The sequence below is a fragment of the Phaseolus vulgaris genome, chromosome 4 (genome assembly GCF_051622355.1).
Source record: "Phaseolus vulgaris cultivar YP4 chromosome 4, ASM5162235v1, whole genome shotgun sequence".
Lineage (NCBI taxonomy): Eukaryota > Viridiplantae > Streptophyta > Magnoliopsida > Fabales > Fabaceae > Phaseolus > Phaseolus vulgaris.
This window is the reverse complement of record NC_143501.1, coordinates 46786914-46806093: the sequence shown is the minus strand read 5'-3', so window position 1 is coordinate 46806093 and position 19180 is coordinate 46786914. Positions and strand designations below refer to the sequence as shown.

General features: G+C 31.0%; 2 protein-coding genes across 3 annotated transcripts; both read left to right on the top strand.

The window, feature by feature from the left end:
- Positions 1-1994: 1994 nt before the first annotated feature.
- Positions 1995-10913, top strand: LOC137837875 (putative cyclic nucleotide-gated ion channel 20, chloroplastic). Of its 2 annotated transcripts, none has more exons than XM_068647034.2 (13): positions 1995-2199; positions 4935-5437; positions 5796-5993; positions 6121-6219; positions 6421-6558; positions 7268-7516; positions 8116-8382; positions 8966-9111; positions 9209-9286; positions 9373-9502; positions 9849-10098; positions 10216-10378; positions 10623-10913. In XM_068647034.2, the coding sequence occupies exons 2-13, from the start codon at positions 4946-4948 to the stop codon at positions 10741-10743; spliced, it is 2331 nt and encodes a 776-aa protein (XP_068503135.1). In that variant the 5' UTR covers positions 1995-2199; positions 4935-4945; the 3' UTR covers positions 10744-10913. The 2 variants fall into 2 exon arrangements, with proteins under 2 accessions (XP_068503135.1, XP_068503136.1); XM_068647035.2 differs by lacking the exon at positions 1995-2199 and adding an exon at positions 3659-3824.
- A 3403-nt stretch (positions 10914-14316) lies between these two features.
- On the top strand, positions 14317-18620 carry BAM1 (beta-amylase 1). Its single transcript, XM_068647033.2, has 4 exons — positions 14317-15139; positions 16386-16596; positions 16699-16809; positions 17545-18620. Exons 1-4 carry the CDS (start codon positions 14559-14561, stop codon positions 18346-18348), a joined length of 1707 nt encoding a protein of 568 aa, XP_068503134.1. The 5' UTR covers positions 14317-14558; the 3' UTR covers positions 18349-18620.
- Positions 18621-19180: the final 560 nt, after the last annotated feature.

The following is a 19180-nucleotide window of genomic DNA, read 5'->3' as shown; positions in this document are numbered from 1 at the left end:
GGTATAAACTCTATATATATTTTTGTCTAGTTTTCTTCTTTTTTTTCTATTTAATGATGGTTTCCTGAAAAAATGATTAGGTTTCATAACAATGTATAGTGTAAGTTTATTAAAATAAAAACAAGATGCACTGAATAACACACTTTGGTATATAGAAAAACAAATGAACTTTTTGTCTATTAAGAATACAAAATATGGAACACTTGTCATTGAATAAAAACAGTTACAAAAATGTTTTCCCACATAATAATTATTATTCTAATTTTTGGGGACATATCACAAAATTTTCTAGGTTTCGTGTCTTATTTAATAAACATTTCTCAAATTATGTAATTTTTAATAATTCTAATCAACTATAAATATTGTGTTAACAAATGTTGCAGAATATTCGCCTCAAATATAATAATTTAATTTGTCTCGTTCTGTTTATAAGAATCAATTAACTTATTCTCCAAAATTAAAGAAAATAATTATTTTAGTTAGCAATATTAATTTTGTCACAAATTATGTCTTTTTTTCCTAAAGTTACCTTTATCAATATTAGTGAAACGTTCCATTATTATTTTTTATATTTTGTTATCTATAATAAAGATTTTCAGTTTGGTGTACGAATTTTATATTTTTATTTTATCTTTAATTATATTTTAAATTTAAAAAATATAATAATAATATATAGAGAAGACATGTATTTAATATTTTTATTTATTTTTAATTAAATTTTAAAAATAAAAAATAACCAAATTTATTCAAATATTAAAGTAACTACTACTAATCTTTTTCATCTAACCATCATCATTAATCTATTTTTTCTTAAAATATGAAGATACATCAAATGTTTCTTTTCAATAGTTTCTGCTCTTAATAATTTACCTTATTTATTTAGTGATTATTTATTTTTAAAAATAATCCTTTAAATTTTTAAAAAAAACGCGTCAATTTAATCCTTTTTATTATATATATCAATTACTTTCCACATTTGAAAAAGAAAACTTGTTTATGTTTCTTGATAGTTTAAAATTGTCAATAGTTATGTTAACTTTTAATGAAAGTATACTTTAAAAAAAAAAAATCTACGGATTATTATAAATACATCATCATGTAAAAACTTATTTTATTTTTTATTTTCCTTTCGTATGAATTTTTAAATTTTTTCATAAGTTAATTTTAATTTATCAAAAAAATATTATTTTTTATATCGTTAAAATCTTTTGGGAACAGTTTGTCTAAACATACTCAACAAGAAAACCTTTTAACTTTTTTTATGTGTGGTGTTATTCATTAAGCATATAAATTAATAAATTAATATTGCATTTGTATTAAAAACTAAACTGACACTTCTTTTAAAAATTATGTTTTTATGAGATGTATTAAGTATTTTCTTGGGTATACCTTAAAACTTCATGCATCAATAGTATATTAGAAGTAAATGAATAATCAATTAAAACAATAACAATATTAAGAAATTACACATAATTTCCTATTGTAGTTTAAATTTTTCACACAAATTAATAATAATAGTAATAAATATATCGCTTTTTAAAACAATTATATCAAAATCACTTAAGTCTCTTAGTAAGTACATTATTTTTATTGAAACAGATAAAATGATTAATTTGAAAAATATTGAGAATAAAAAAATCATTAAAAATCGAGAACATTAGCTGATTTTGTAATTTTAAAAAAAAATACTAATTAAAATTACAATAATTTTAGAGCAAAGATAATAATATTTTTATTAAATTCAGCATTTTTAATCATCCCTTAAATCTAAAATATTAATTAACTTCTTATTTCATGTACCAAAAGCTTACACGTACACTAATGAGTAAAATGATAAGATTTTATCCAAAGTCAGAGTAATTAAAAAGTAGTATATTTAATTAGCTTTGATTTTTACTTAACATTTAATTAGCTTTGATTTTTACTTAACATTTAATTAGCTTCTCCCTTTTTTTCCAAATTTTCTTATTACATTCCCTACACACAAAGCAATTACTGTTGATAAACCTTTTTTTCTTCATCCTACTTTTTTTTTGTTTTTCCTTTGTTTTTCTGTGGACACAGAAAGAATATGCAACTGTTGTGAAGTTTTCACACCCCTTTTGTTTTTCTATGATATTTGAACACAGATTTGAAGTTTTGGAAGTGAAAAGAAAAAAGTGGAGGAAGAACACTCTCTTATCTTAGGCCTTTGTGAAGGTAACAATATGAATATTTCATTTCAACATTCCTTTTATCTTCTCTTTCCCATCTTTTTCTTTCTTATATTTGTGTTTGTAGAATGTTGGATCTCTGAATCTTTGTCTTGGTGGTTGTGTTTTGTTTTGTCATTATTTTTCAATTTGGTGTTATTTAAATCATGTGAGTATTTTAGATTATATGCTAATTGGATGTTCATCATCATGTTTCACTGATCCAGCCTAAGATGCCTTTAATCTGTTTGTATAATAGCATGATTGCATTTACCACAAATAAATTGCATGATTATATATTGGGTTATCATTAAAATAAATTATTAAATAAAAATTAATTTTAAAGATAAAAAATATTAGTTGTTATATTGACTAAATTTGATATTAGTCTAAAATTAAAGAAAATATTTTTTTTTAGTTGTTCTATTTAGTTTATGATCCCTCTATATTTTGTGATTGATAATTTTTTTATATTATTTTTTTATTTGGATTACTTTTTCTTTTTTATTTGTTATTTTTCACTAAATAAGATTAGTATATTAATAGTTTTTAAAATTAATTTTGTTTCGATTTAAGTTTGTTAAGATAAAGTCAATCACTGTATTTGAAATATTGTCCATTTTAAAACTCAAATCTCCGTCATGATTTTGTTTGTGTCTCAAAAGATTAAGAATGAATTAACATTGATCTTAACTTCTAAGCAATGCTTGACCGATACTGAACCTAGGAAAACAAATCCTAAAATATATTAAATGTTTAAAAAGGAGATGAAATAGAATAACACATACATATCTCATCATCATAATTAATACTAGAAGATGTATAACTCACTGAATAGTTCAAGTTGTAAAAAAATATGTAAAAATATATTTAGTTTTTCTATATGTCACAGTTAGTTTTCAATTTGGTGCTTACATTTTACTATTTTTTTTTATCAGCAACTTACATTTTACTATAATTTAATACCAATTTCAAGATATCAATACATCCACAAATAATGGGGATCAATTTTAAAATAATAATATGTATAAGAATTGAATTAAAAATTATTCTCTCAGATAAAAAATGTCTTCTTTTTATCTCTCATTTATAAAAATGAATCATTTGTATTAAAAGAAAAAGGATTAAAAAGAGACAATTTTTTTTAAATAGAAAAGATCAAATCTAACATGTTTTTATAAAAGAAACCATTATTTTGAAGGAGTAAAAGCAAATATTGTTCTATTTGCAGACATAGAAAAATATTCAAATCTAAAAACATTCATTTGAAGGATCAAGTTTAAAACAGACAGAAAAATACATAAGCATTAAAAAAACATGAAAATCCAAACCAATACTTATCACATGCTAGCTATTATCTAACTCACGAGCTTTGTTGCAGTTTCGTGGATAACAAAGTAACATCCAACAAAGATGTTTTCTTGCTCCGTCCTTGCATTTCAAGTCACAACTATCACTTTGTTGCATTGCAAATCATCACCTCTCTCTCTCTCTCTCATACACTTTGTTCATATTTACACAAACAAACCTCTCCATTTATCCCATAATCAACAACCTCACAACAATGCATGCTTTAACTTCAATCACAAAAGCATAGTTGCTGGACTTTTCACTGTGATTTTCTCCAGTCAGGTCTTAATTACTCTCTGTGTTTCTTTTCTCTCTTGTTTTTCTTAGTTATTGCTGTTTATTCATGCACATATATGGAGGATATTCCAATAACTAGAGTTATAGATAGACTATGAAAGATTGTAAGTAAAATTATTGAAGGAAGACTCCTAAAGTATTGGCTTTTTACAAAACACAATGGCATCTTTTCATTCATGCATGTAACCAACTCCATCAAGCTTGAAAAGGCTTTGAGTAGTGCTGTGTTAGTGCTTATCCTTTTCATCATATAGTGCCTCATCGTGTTGCTATGTGACAGCTTAATTCGAATTCAAGCAGAGATGCATATGGAAGGAGCAGTGAATATATAGAACATATATTCACAAACTTCTCAGGAAAAACTTCTGAAGAGAAAAAGAAAAAGAAAACATGAAATAAATCTCTTCATAATTTAAAAATGAGTTTATATATAAACTGATTTGTAGAAGTTCTCTTCTATACTTTTTAACAAAATTAGTTTTGAGTTGTACATGAGCTATTTTAACTTAGGAAGAAACTCATTTCATTTTCTTTTCTGGAAGTCATTATGCAGAAGTTTGTCTAAACATGACTGCAGATGTTTTCATAGAAATTAGAGAGGTTGCATGGTACAAGCATTTCAATGATTTTACTATTAGTTCTGGTCATTGAATCTTTGAAATCTTAAATCTATTCTATTTTAACTTATTAATAAACTAGCAAACTATATATAAGTGAATTTGACATCATATATTCAGCTCAAAACTTTAAACTTTTAGGTGTATTAATTCTTTTCACGTATATGATACTCAAGTTGCATATTTCTATTCAATGTAGAACTTTTTTACTTACACTTGCTACTCCATCAATTTCTTAATTGTTTAGGCACAAATTTATTATTGTATTGACTCTGCCTCATGACAATTATGATCTTGCTTTCCATATGGTATCATCTTTGACTTTTCATACAGCACTGGTTATCTAATAATATTGGTTGTTTTATGGTTTACCTTCTCCCTTTCAAGTTCAACTTACACTGAAGTGTTTGATTTTAAAATTGACATGGTGCAGAAACATATGCAATGATTATTTTGTTAATTTCATTAAAATTTGCAGAATCAACAAACATGGCTAATTTTGAAAAAGATGGGGAGCATAGGCCATCCGAAACACATGCACAACAGAATGAACATTTTAGGTTTGGGAAGGTTGTATCAAGGACAAGAAGTGCTTCAATTTCTGTTCCTGTGGTCTCCATGGAGCCATATGACAGAGAAACTAGTCTTGTGGGACATTCTGGTCCACTTCCTAGTGTAAGAAAACCCTCCTTAATGCATATGAGTGGGCCACTATATGCTACCAATGGAACTGAAAATCCTTTGCATCACACTAAAGTTGTGAAAGGAAACAAAGTAGTGGATAGCAAGACAGAAAAAATTTGTATTCTTAGCCTGAAAGATGAAAATCATTGCAGTAACAACTATGATAGAAAGAATGAACACTTGGTGAGGTCCAGGCTACTGGGAACATGTAATGATCCTTGTTGTACTACTTGCCCTACTTACTTCAAGGCCTCTATGCAAAGACTTCCAAAATCTTCCACTGTGTTTGATTCCCAGGTAATAAACTACTACTTTTGTTTAGAAATCATGGACTTCCATACTTTGAAGTTCATCCAAAATCTTCCACTGTGTTTGATTCCCAGGTAATAAACTACTACTTTTGTTTAGAAATCATGGACTTCCATATTTTGAAGTTCATGTTAAATATATTGTGGCATAATAAGAGAACTTTTCAGTTTTCAGTTGTGCATGCACTTTCGATTGACAATTTTCAGTTGTCTCCTTGTTTGTTCAACACTCACTGAAGGCCACTGACAAACTTTACTCTCACAGTTCTTGATCTTATTGTGGCCTTTTATATTTCCTTTTGTATACTTCGCTACACAATGAAGCTTATTTTAACTCATGCTTACAGTTTCACTTCCACAGTGCTCTTTATGGGGATGCCAAGGGTTTTGGGAGAAAATTTCTCTCTTTCTGCACTTCATGTGTTCCTGGAGTTATGAATCCTCACTCAAAAGTTGTACAACATTGGAACAAGCTTTTGGCCATTTTTTGCATGGGAGCAATTTTCGTGGATCCATTATTTTTGTTTCTAATCTATGTACAGAAGGTGTGATTGTTTTCATTTTATTTAATTGAAAAAATCGTCTAAGTTATATGATAAGTAGTTCTGACATTTTCAAGTTACTGTTTCTTTTGCAAATTTACTATACATTTTTCCCATTCATTGTATGCAGGATGACAAATGTATAGCTATCGACTGGGACACAAGAAAAATACTTGTTTTTCTTAGAACATTGAATGATACTGTGTATTTCTTGAACATTCTTCTCCAGGTGATTTCTCAATAACTAACTTCCTTTATAAAAAAGTGTGCTAAGCATGGTCCATAGTTGAGGAAATTGGAAGGAAAATAAAAGAAACAGAAATAGTTTTTCGTGAATATTGAATATGGTTGTTGAGATTTGAAGTATAGTTTTGTGCTTTTTCATAATTTAAAGCTTAATACTAATAACTATCAAGTTGCCCCTTTGCAGTTTAGGCTGGCCTATGTTTCTCCAGAGTCAAGGGTGGTTGGTGCTGGAGATTTAGTTGATCATCCCAAGAAAATTGCACTTCATTATCTGAAGGGTTATTTTCTTTTTGACCTGTTTGTTGTATTTCCTCTTCCTCAGGTAAATTTCTTCCTGTCTCCCTTTCTTCATTAACTGAAGGCTTATTTTCTATTTCTTTTTTCTGTAAGTTTTCTCATTGTGACTTGATATTTTTAGGGTATCCACTTGTATATATTTCAAGTTTCTAATGTGGATTATGATCCAGCCTTACAGTTGAATGCAAAAACTTGATACTTTCTTTCCATTTCTTGGAAATCATCAGCTTTGTATATAACACTCCATGCACAGGAAGTATTTCAAGTCAGAAAGTTAATGTTGATCATACAACCAAAATAGATATTCTAAATTAGATTGAACTAAAACTTTCTTCTGTTTTTATGTATACACTAAAAAAACCATTAAATAAAAACCAAATTTAGAGACAAAAAATAATTAGTCATTGACTAAACTAGATATTATCTTATAAACTAAAAATATTATTGGTATCTAAAGTAGTTATTATTATTCATAAAATTTATATAAATTGGTATCTAATTAGCTATCAAAGTTTAAGCTATGATTGACGCCTTCTAAGATTGCTCAAGTTTGAAACTGATTACACTTTTGGTTTGTCATTCTGAGAAACATATTTTCGGTGGATATGATCATCTGCTTATGTACAAATAGGTGAAAGGGGAAAGAAAGTGTTTTTATTCTGTTAAAAAAATGAATCAACAATGGGATTTAGTATATGCTCATCAAACTCCTTGCCATAATGAAATATGTGCAGATAATGATATTTTTTGTCCTACCAAGCCGCTTGGGGGCATCTGGAGCAAACTATGCAAAGAATCTTCTGCGTGCAGCTATCCTTGTGCAGTATATTCCCAAATTATTCAGGATCCTGCCTCTGCTAATAGGACAATCTCCAACAGGATTTATATTTGAGTCAGCTTGGGCAAATTTCATCATAAATCTTCTCATTTTCATGCTTGCTAGCCATATTGTTGGCTCTTGCTGGTATCTCTTTGGTCTACAGGCGAGTGAAAACAACATTTGAAGCTTTTTTTTTAAATGAGAAAGAGAATGTTTGATTAAGTCTTTGTTTAAAACTAAAACGAAACATAATTTGTTTTTGTTGTCAATTTTTTTATTTGTTTGCTATGAAAACATAATTCAGTTTCTATTTTAACTTGTTTCCTTGACTTCTATACTCTTCAAACCACTGCTACAGTTTCCTTCAGCTCTCAATACAAAATTCACCAAACAAGATTTATGGTACATTTTTTCAAAAGCAGGAAAACAAGAATGAATTTCTTCCTTGCTGAATTTCATTATTTGTACCCTCACTGTAAAAAAAGCAAAAGAAATAGTACTGGATTCACATGAATGACTCTGTTTTCCAAGTGATATTGCACATAGTACAGGCAAAATGAAGTGTTACTGTCTTGTCTGTATGATATCAGTATATGCTATAAATTTAATCCTTCTAATTAATTTATTGATATTGATTGTACAATTCAGCTACCATAGTCTTGGATTCTTTAAAGAATGTGGTCCAATTGGAATCAGGAATTTGGTTCAGTAAACAAAGGTTGCTATTATCTTACTGTCTCTTTTTGTACATCTTCCTTATAGAGGGTTAATCAATGCTTGCGAGATGCTTGTGGAAAGACTCATATTGATAGATGCATGACAATCATTGATTGTGGAAGACAAGGTTATATCAGAAGCAAGTATTTTGACCAAGCATCAGCTCTATGGAACAACAACACAGATGCCATTGCTTGTTTGAATCCCTCACCCGGTGGTTTCCAATATGGGATCTATGTCAATACTGTACCTCTTACCATGGATATCAGTGTGCCTAACAAATATATTTATTCTCTATTCTGGGGGTTCCAGGTATGCATCTCATTCTTTTCTTTATTTGTTCCTTTAGCAGTAATTATGTACATTTAGTACATGTAAGGTATGAATATTGATTTCGGTGCAAATCTGAATGCATGTATGCAGCATATCTAGGAAGATGTAAGCTTTTTAGTTTTCATATAACAATTATCTACACAGATAGAATGCTAAGTTAAAAACAACTAAGTTATATGGAACCAAATCTCGCAAAACAATGTTACAAATGAGTCTTTCAATATAAGTTGAATGTTTATCCTTTTATGATTTGAGTGTTTGAGAAGTGTTTAAGCAGAAGTGTTCACTCACTCTTGATTGGTGTTCAAGCCATTCAAGTTGTTCCGAAGAAGTGTTTCAGCCAAACATAATTTTTTTCATTATGGCATGATTGAAAAGTTTCTCACATGTTACCATCTGCAAACCCTTTTTCTTTGTTAACTTATTTGGCACCCAGTGAACTCTAGAACATATCATAAAGTCCAGAGCAAACGAACTCTAACTTAAGCTCTTCAGTGACAGAACATGAATGATTTGATGCCTTCCCAATTGTAGTATAATATCTACAGTATGTTTAATGCAGCAAATTAGTACTCTCGCTGGCAGTTTAACCCCAAGCACGTTTTGGGGAGAAGTCCTTTTTACAATGGCCATTATAGGATTGGGACTCTTGCTTTTTGCAGTTCTCATTGGAAACATACATAACTTTCTTCAAGGTCTTGGAAGAAGGTACACACATAACTTATCTACAACTAAGTCTTAATTTTTTTTATAGTGTTCTTATATTACAATGCATCTGATATATTTTCTTACATGTCACTTGCAGAAGGCTAGAAATGCAACTCAGAGGCCGCGATGTTGAGCAATGGATGAGGCATCGTCGTTTACCAGAAGATCTAAGAAAGTACCAAATATTTCAAATTTCTTTAACAAATTATATTGATATACCACACTTAATGTATAAGTGATAGATTAATATTTCTTATGCAGGAAAATACGAAGGTCTGAACAGTATAATTGGGCTGCAACAAAAGGGGTGAATGAAGAAATAATTCTAGAGAATTTGCCAGAAGATCTTCAGAGAGACATAAGACGTCATCTCTTCAAATTTGTTAAGAAAGTATGCACTACAATACTTGTGGCATAATGATGTTATTATAGTAACACCATTTATAATGATTGCTATGAGAATGATTGCTGTTAACATATTGGATGAAGTTGTGTAGTCCTTAGGTCTTTTCTCTCTGAGTAAGAAACTATAAATGAAGGATGGAACTTAAATTTAAATATTTTGAAGGCAAAGCTTTATGATCTTCATGGTCAAACCAACACCATACATCAAGTTCCAACAAATATTTGACTTTTTTTTTATATATAAAGTTTTCATGTTAGGCATCACTATGCAACTCTAACATCACTATGCAACTTGACATGAAATATTTGACTCTTTTACTTAACGTTGGTAGGTTCGAATATTCACCCTTATGGATGAGCCTGTCTTGGATGCCGTTTGTGAGAGACTGAGACAGAAGACATACATAAAAGGAAGTATAATTTTGAACCAAGGTTGTATAGTTGAGAAGATGGTCTTTATTGTGCGTGGAAAATTGGAGAGCATTGGAGGAGATGGAGTTGGAGTTCCCTTGTCTGAAGGAGATGTTTGTGGTGAAGAACTTCTGACATGGTATCTTGAAAATTCTTCTTCTGTAAGCACAGGTATAGCTATACTTGGTATAATGGCAACATGCTTGTTAACCACACTTCACTAGGAAATAAGCAAAAACACCAAACGAGAAACAGCACAAGTAATCAACATTTTTTTTTCACTTGCAGATGGTAAAAAAGTAAGGCTTCCAGGGCAGAGGTGGCTTAGCAACAGGACAGTGAAGTGCCTAACAAATGTGGAGGCATTTTCAATCCGAGCTGAAGATCTTGAAGAAGTCACAAGCCGGTTCATGAGATTCTTGCGGAATCTTCGTGTTCAAGGATCTCTAAGGTCATTTATTTCCAGGTTTTCTAGTCTTGTCTATGTTAAGAAGAATTCTAAGAACAGAAGAGATGAAAGCCTATTATACCAATGAAATGATTTTCTATGAATAAATTTTAATGCTTTGTGATTACTTTGTTTTTCATATATAGTTATGTGTCACAAGTTTGAGAATTTCACTAGTAATAAACCCACTTTCTTTTCTTCAAATTCATGGTTCTGTCATGATCATTTGATCGTTTTGTTATGGCAGGTATGAATCACCTTACTGGCGATCCTTGGCAGCAATTCGAATTCAGGTTGCATGGAGATACAGGAAGAAACGTAGAAGTCATTCTATCACCTCACAATTAGATCAATCAATGAACTTGTAGAGTATTCACCTTGCTACCTACTGTTACCTCCAACCCAACATGGCAATTTTCTAGAAATTTGTTTGTCTTTTTTGTTAAACTTTAGTCAAATTATCTCTTCAGTTAAGATTTTTTCGTTAGACTTTTGTCAAATTATATAAGCCTAACTTAATCTCATAAAACCGGTTCTTAAAATAAGGTTTGCACCCACTTATATGCTATGAAAGACTCTAATATCTAGTCAATGTGGGATCTCCAACATGGTGGGAATAACTTCTTAAGTGATCCTAGAATGCGATTAAACTGAATGATGGGTGGTGGTTGATGCATTTGAAGCATGCCATTGAAGAAGGTAACGAAAGTGAGAGAGAGAAAGTTGAAGATATTATATGAAAATATGTTTTTTATTGACTATTTCATATTATTTTTAAAAATACGAATACTTATATAAATTTAAATGTGTGTATTTATTAAATTTTGCTTAAACCTCTTGGCCTAGTTATAGAGTCCAACTTTGAGGCAAAAGAAGCTTCTTCTTGCAATTGATTTTTCTGGTCTAACTGAGACAATATAATCCAAAATCTTGTGACTTATTTTGACTTTTAATCTTCACCTAGGTTTTGATTATTCAAAAAAATATATGTATTAAATTTTGTTCTTCAATCTCTATACTAGATTTGAATGTCACAATATCTAGTTTTATCCTAATTATGTATGTAATGTTTCACATAACTAATCCACAAGATGGAAAATTAGTTAAAGTTGAAAAACTTGTTAATAGTTATAAATAATTGTTAAACTAAATTATTAAATTATATGCATTTGGTGTAAATTATCAATTAAAATTATTTTTTCCTTATGACATAACACTTTAAATTTGTATTTAAATTATCAATTGTTACCATTTTTCTTATATTATAACATTCCAAATTTTAAAATACTAATTTCTAACAAAAGCTAAATCAAAATTGAGTTCTAACACATTATTTTTAACGTAAAATATTTCCAAAATCTTAATTTAATCTTCACATTGATTAAATGCCTAAACATTATCTTTATACAAGACAATATCGTTCAAAATATAAATTAAATTATAAAAATAAAATTAATTTCCCTTATGTTAATTCTTATTGTATTCTAAAAATGAAAATTAATGATCAATGATAAGAAAAGAAAAAAAATATTAGAATAACCATAAAATTATCAAAGATTTAAAATATAAAAAAAATTGTCTTATATGGAAGCTTTTATATAAAAAAAATATATAAAAAAATTCAGTAAGGACTAAAACTAACCAGAGTTATATTTGAAAATATTAAAATCATGTTTAAAATTAAATTAGTATATAGAAAAAAAATTGAAATTGGTCTTCTATTTTTTTATAATTAAGACTAAAAGTAATATTAAATTTAAGTAACCAACTTGAGCATCGAAAACTTACTTGTGTGTACAAACACTACTTATCTCTTTGTTAAGATAATGAAGAATTTATTTCATTTTATCACAATGTATTCTTGTAGGTTAAGAACTATATGTTATTAACAAATTTCCAACAATTTATATCATATAAGTACAATAAGCAAGATACATCATGCTCCTATAACAATAAGATATAGGAGACACAGTACGTGAAAAATATGAAAACAAATTCACGCACATTATTAAAGTATAATTTTTTAATTAGATAATATGAAAAATAAGCTCTTAATCAAAGTATTTGAGTTAATATTCTTGAAAATACTTAAAATGTCATAATCTAATGCTTTACATCAATTTAAATTATAAAATATATAAGTGATACACTTAGTGAATATATGAATGTATAAATTGTATCGATCGGGGTTGAATGAGAGTCATGTCACTTAGTATCATTGATCGATCGATCAGGTAAATAATCACATAACAGACTGAATGAGTCACATCACTCGGTAGCATTGACTGATCAACCACATTACGGGTCAAATGAGTCATTTTATCTAGTATCATTGACTGATCGATCGAGTGATCAACCACATAAAGAACAAATTGAAACATAAATGACAAGTAAGGAAACATCCTATAAATCAGGGTAACCTCCCTACAAATCCAGACTACATCCCATCAAAACTATGAGAAATCAACTAACATTGATTGATTGAAAATATGCGCTAAATACGATCCATGAATCAAATAGTTCACTACCAAACACTATAAATAAGCATTTTACAAAGGAGTAATGTATGTTTTTATCAAATACATTATACTCTTATACAAAGTATTGATTTGATTGTTGGAGAACCTTTTGCAGGTTAACTCCTCCTAACCGGATTATGAGTACGAGAAGAATGAATGAGAAGTGACCGAGGGATAAAAAACCATTGTTAAATCCAGTTCCAAATACTGTGTCTAGACCCACTTTGTCTATACAATTCCATAAATCATAATCAGAATCAACATATCTATAAAAAAAAACATGTTTTCATATTTTTCTAATAATTCTTAATAAAAAAATTTTAAAAAAGTTTTGGTAGGTTGTGGCCAAACCAACTACCTTATCACAATATAGATAACGTAGATTTTTGTTTTGTTTGTTAGTTTCTCAATTTTTTTTCTTTTCATTTATCCTTTACTTTTTCCACTTTTTATGAAAAAAAAAGTTATTCTTACAACTTCTCTAAAAATTATATATGCAAACATGACTTCAAACATAAACACTACCCTAAAAATTATATACTGTTTCATTTATGTATGAGACTTCGTCCCCGAGTGAGTTATTAATAATTTATTATTTTGTTTCAAAGATTGTTTATAACAATAATAGTTATTATAATTATAAAAACACAAAAATAAATAAAGAACGAATAATAAACGATTTAAAAAATTTAAACAAAATAACATCAATAGAAGGTAACAAAAATAATTTATGAAAGTAAAGATAGTTACATTTTATTTATAAATACAACTATAACTTAAATTATACAATCTCAAAGTTCACTAATCACTTAAGACTATCAAATAAAAAATACAGAAAAATAATTAAAAATCAGTGTAATAATTATTATTCATAACATAAGAAAATTTTAATACTCATCTCCATTTTGGAAAAGTAAAATGACTACTAATCCATATTTATTATATAAATAGATAGAATTAGTTATTGATTTCATTAAAAATTAAAACAACTATTTAAGAAAAATAGGATTATGAAAAATAGCAAGTAAAATTTGTCCTAAAGAATCCTAATACTAATTATTGTAATAAAAGCAATGTTTTGAAAAAAAAAGGAAGTTACATGAGACAATGGTGAATTTGGTAGAATGAAATCCATAACCGTCCAGATTTGACACGTGGCAAGTTGCAAATGAGATGAGATCCTAATCTGTCCGTTCTTTTGCCTCACTCGTATCTCCTTAAGCCACGTGACCCCTCACGTGTCTCCTTTCCATCATCCAAGGGATCTCTCCCTACCACACTTTCTGAATCCTTCACGCGCCTTCGTCATCCCACCGTCCATTCCTCACCTGTTTCCGAATCCGCCACGCAACTAACAGACACGTGGCGCCAAACCAACGGCTCTCCAAATATTGTTATTTTAACCTTATCCTCATTTCTCTCACTCTTCCCCTATAAATAGGACTCCCCTTCCTCCAATTTTCCCCTCACTTCATTCACTGAACCCTAAACAAGTTTCTATTTTTCGTCATTGCTCGTATCTTATCCTACCAATTTTTTTGGAAGAATTCTAATAACAAAGAAGATTTCAATCCAATTGTAAATCGGGAAATCTCAGAGAATTTTTCAATCCAATTTTGAATCACAAAACTGTCCAAGATTTGAATTCGATTGCTATTTCGAAAATGGCGTTGAGCATGACTCACCAGATCGGGAGCATGGCCGGTGCGGCGATGGAGTCCTCCTTCAATAACGGCGATTCGACGGCGGCGGTGGTGGTGAAGTCGCCGGGGACGAGTCTGAAGTGCAAGGCGATGAGGACGGATGGCGTGGATGGACTGTCGCCGCCGATGAGTCCGTGCATGACGACGGATGCAAGAGCGGTGCGGGCGGATCTGTCGGCGGTGTGTAAGGCGTTGGCGACGGAGGTGGAGGTGGCGGAGGAGAAGGAGCACGCCGAGGGAGGAAAGAAGGGAGAGGGGAGTGGCGTGCCGGTGTTCGTGATGATGCCGCTGGACAGCGTGACGGCGGGGAACACGGTGAATCGGAGGAAGGCGGTGAACGCGGCGATGGCGGCGCTGAAGAGCGCGGGGGTGGAGGGGGTGATGATGGACGTGTGGTGGGGTCTGGTGGAGAGAGAGAAACCTGGAGAGTACAATTGGGGCGGGTACGTGGAGCTCATGGAAATGGCCAAGAAACATGGCCTCAAGGTTCAGGCCGTCATGTCCTTTCATCAATGCGGCGGTAACGTCGGAGATTCCTGCACGTGAGTAATACCATTTCTTCGTTCTTTATTCCTGTTCTATATTTTCTAATGGTTAGTGTGTGAATGTTTATTACTTTTTGGTTTATTTTTTCTTAAATTATTTTTTGTTTATATGAATTTGTAAACTAACGAAGGATAGTGACATAAGAAGACCGAAATCTAATTGCATGTGAATAGATTATTAGGATTAATATTTTTTTATAGTAATGGATCTTGAGAAAGAGTTTTAGTTTATTACGACTTGAAAAAAAATATAATTTGTGACAGTTAATCAATTACAAAAACAGTTCTACATGTTTCTGGAATCTAGATATTAATTTAACATAAAAAGTAAGATACATATTTTTTGACATAAAAAGTAATGGTTTTTTAGGGCTCAATTTAAGTTTCTTTACGTTTTTCAAAATTACGTAAGATCTTCATCCGAAATTTGCGTTCATTGTTTTGTGGTAGGGAGAGATGAACCCATGGCATGTGAGGTGGAGTGGACTTGTATTACTTTGCTTCTAAGTGTAGAATTAGCTTTTCTATTGAATGAACTAGGAACTTGAATTATTAAGTATTATTGGGTCTTAAGTATTATTTAGCCTTTTTCTCTTTTTGCTGAATTATTAGTGTTTTATTTTCATAATGATTGGAAATTATTAAGTCAATTAAATGTTAATCCTTGTACTCTTTGGAATGAGTTTACACTCTCTTAAAATTAGGGATAAAGTAAGTTTCAATTTTTATTATAATCACAATAATTCAAAAAATAATTTTTTGAAAATATTATTATTTAAAGAGGCGTGGTGATGACGGTGCTGCGTGTCTGATTTGGTTTCGTTCTTTGTGGTTCTAGTGAAAAGTAGATAAAATACATGAGAAAGGTGTGTGGCTTAGCCTATGAAAAGTCCCAAAAATGGAACCACGTGAAGACTCTAGTTCCACGCATTCACGTCGTTATCCCCACAAAAAAGTAGAAAAAAGTTTTTAGGATCCACCTATAAGTTAGTGGTCCCGAGATCTTACTTTGCTTTTCAATCAATTTTTTTTAAAATATTTTAAAATTCTCATTTTCTTAAATAAAATCAATTCTATCCAATAATCCAAATGTGGCAAGTTGAAACTTCTAGATCCCTAAATACCAGTTCTTATCTGTGTGATTTTCTCGATGTTATCGCTATCAGTCTTGCATCTCGCACTGTTCTGGAATTCCATTTGTGTTCTTGGTGGGCTTATGAGATTGTTGTTGTTTTGTGTGTAGCATTCCCTTGCCCAAATGGGTTGTGGAGGAGATTAACAACGATCAGGATCTAGCATATACCGATCAATGGGGAAGAAGAAATTATGAGTATGTATCACTGGGATGTGATACTTTGCCTGTGCTCAAGGGCCGAACTCCAGTTCAATGTTATGCTGATTTCATGCATTCTTTCCGAGACACTTTCAAGCACCTCCTTGGTGACACTATAGTGGTAAATAACTTTCACCCTTTGTATACAGTTTTTCTTAGTCATGCTGTGATTTGTTATGCACTATATCTTCTTACCTGAAATCCGATTACTGGAATAATTCAGGAAATTCAAGTTGGGATGGGACCAGCCGGTGAGCTGCGCTACCCTTCTTACCCGGAGCAAAACGGGACATGGAAATTCCCTGGAATTGGTGCTTTTCAATGCTTTGACAAGGTAAATTTCTGGGTTTTTTTTCCTTATACTCTGTTTCCCTCTGTATATAACTGGTTTTGTTGGTAAATGTATTCTAAAATATCTTAAGATTTGTCAAAGAATGATTTTAGTCCTATATTTCAAAACTGGTTTTTTTTTATCATCTTTATATACATTTTTAAGGTTGATATTTTTACAGATGTGGTCGGTTTTCATTTCTAACCTTATGTTTCATATCTATTTGGCTTAGGGACCACATTTTAAGTAATACAAAAAACAACCAAAAATGATATTTTTTTAATATGAAAATAATGCATCCAAAACACAATTTATCCGAAAACCGAATTTTCCTATTTATATTAGTTGGGACCACATTTTCAGAAATACAAGAATAAAATATACTATTTTTTAATGTAAAAATAATGGATCCAAAACACATTTGATCCTAAATCCTATATTTAATTGGGACCACATTTTCAGAAATACAGGAATAAAAGATGTTATTTTTTAAATATAAAAATAATAATAATCTAAAAAGCACATTTTATCGTAAAATGAATTCAGTTTCTCTCTGTAAGTTAAAATCATTTTTTTTTTTGTATTTAATTTTTACAGAAGCATACATCGAACTTCTCTAAAATCATTGTCGCATAAGAATTTTATTTTATTTTCTTACAAATACTGAGAAAATTATTCAAATGCTATAGATTTGGTTTGCTTAGTATTTCTAATGCTTAATTATGCGGTGTGGTGCAGTATATGTTGGGAAGCTTAAAAGCTGCTGCTGAAGCTGAGGGTAAGCCAGAATGGGGAAGCACAGGCCCTACTGATGCTGGGCACTATAACAACTGGCCAGAAGACACTCCATTTTTCCGCAAAGAAGGTGGAGGCTGGAATAGTCATTATGGTGAGTTTTTCCTCACATGGTACTCTCAGATGCTGCTGAACCATGGTGATAGGATTCTCACATCAGCCAAGTCGATATTTGACAACACTGGAGTTAAGATCTCAGTGAAGATTGCTGGCATTCACTGGCACTACGGTTCAAGGTCTCATGCTCCAGAACTCACTGCAGGGTATTACAACACCCGTTTCCATGATGGCTACCTGCCCATTGCTCAAATGTTGGCACGCCATGGTGCCATTTTCAACTTCACCTGTATCGAGATGCGCGATCACGAGCAGCCACAGGATGCCCTTTGTGCTCCTGAGAAGCTGGTGAAGCAAGTGGCTCTGGCAACACAAAAGGCGCAGGTGGCACTTGCTGGCGAAAATGCACTGCCACGCTTTGATGATTATGCTCACGAGCAGATCATAAGGGCATCACAGTTGGATGTTGACGGTGACTCTGGTGACAGAGAGATGTGTGCATTCACATACCTGAGGATGAACCCTCATCTGTTTGAAGCAGATAACTGGAGGAAGTTTGTGGCGTTTGTGAAGAAGATGAAAGAGGGGAAAAGGGCAAACAAGTGTTGGGAAGAGGTGGAGAGGGAGGCAGAGCATTTTGTGCATATTACGCAGCCTCTTGTGCAAGAGGCTGCAGTGCTGATGCACTGAGAATTGTTGGAACATCCTTGTGTTGATAGGGATTAGGAAACAGTCACAACTGGGCTGTGTGAAAGTTTTAGTGAACCAGCAGCCCAGCTTTGTGGCTATGGAGATATCAAATTTTGTATTACATTGTTGTTTTCTATTGTATGTATCCACCTAAAACTTCTATTTCCACTTGTACAAACTAATTACTTATTTCTGTATCATTAAACTTATTTGGGACTATTTCATTGTATTTAATGCAATTTTCACAGATAATGAATTCTACTTTTGTTTCAGATACCTCTCCCAACCTTTCTTAATGTTCTCTTGTCACATACTCAACTGCATCAATACATTTTCTGGAAACCTTTTTATTTACTTTTTCTTCTTACAACTGTCAAACACCAGTAATACTTTCTATCAATCAAATAGTTATACTTTACGGAAACAATAACTGACCTACTGAGATCAGGAAAAAGGAAAATCTGTGGTGGGATTGTGTATTTTGTAGTTTTGTCCTTAAACATATATTGAAGTTAATCGTTGTCTTAATTCATAATTCATATCCATGAGAGCATAGTGTTGTGAAGTGTCTCTGATTGTATAATCCTGTAAAGTATTGATATTGAATTAGATAAAATGAAATTTTTTATTGTATAACTACGTCTCATAATATAATATTATACTAAAATAATAATAATAATAATAATAAATATGCTTAAAATTAAAATTAAATTAAAATATTGTTTATGATGATTTGACAAAAATGAAGTGTCAAAATATCATGAGCCATTGAAAGATGATGAAGATGATGTATCATGATAAAGATTATTTGAGGTTGTACTTTCGTTGCATA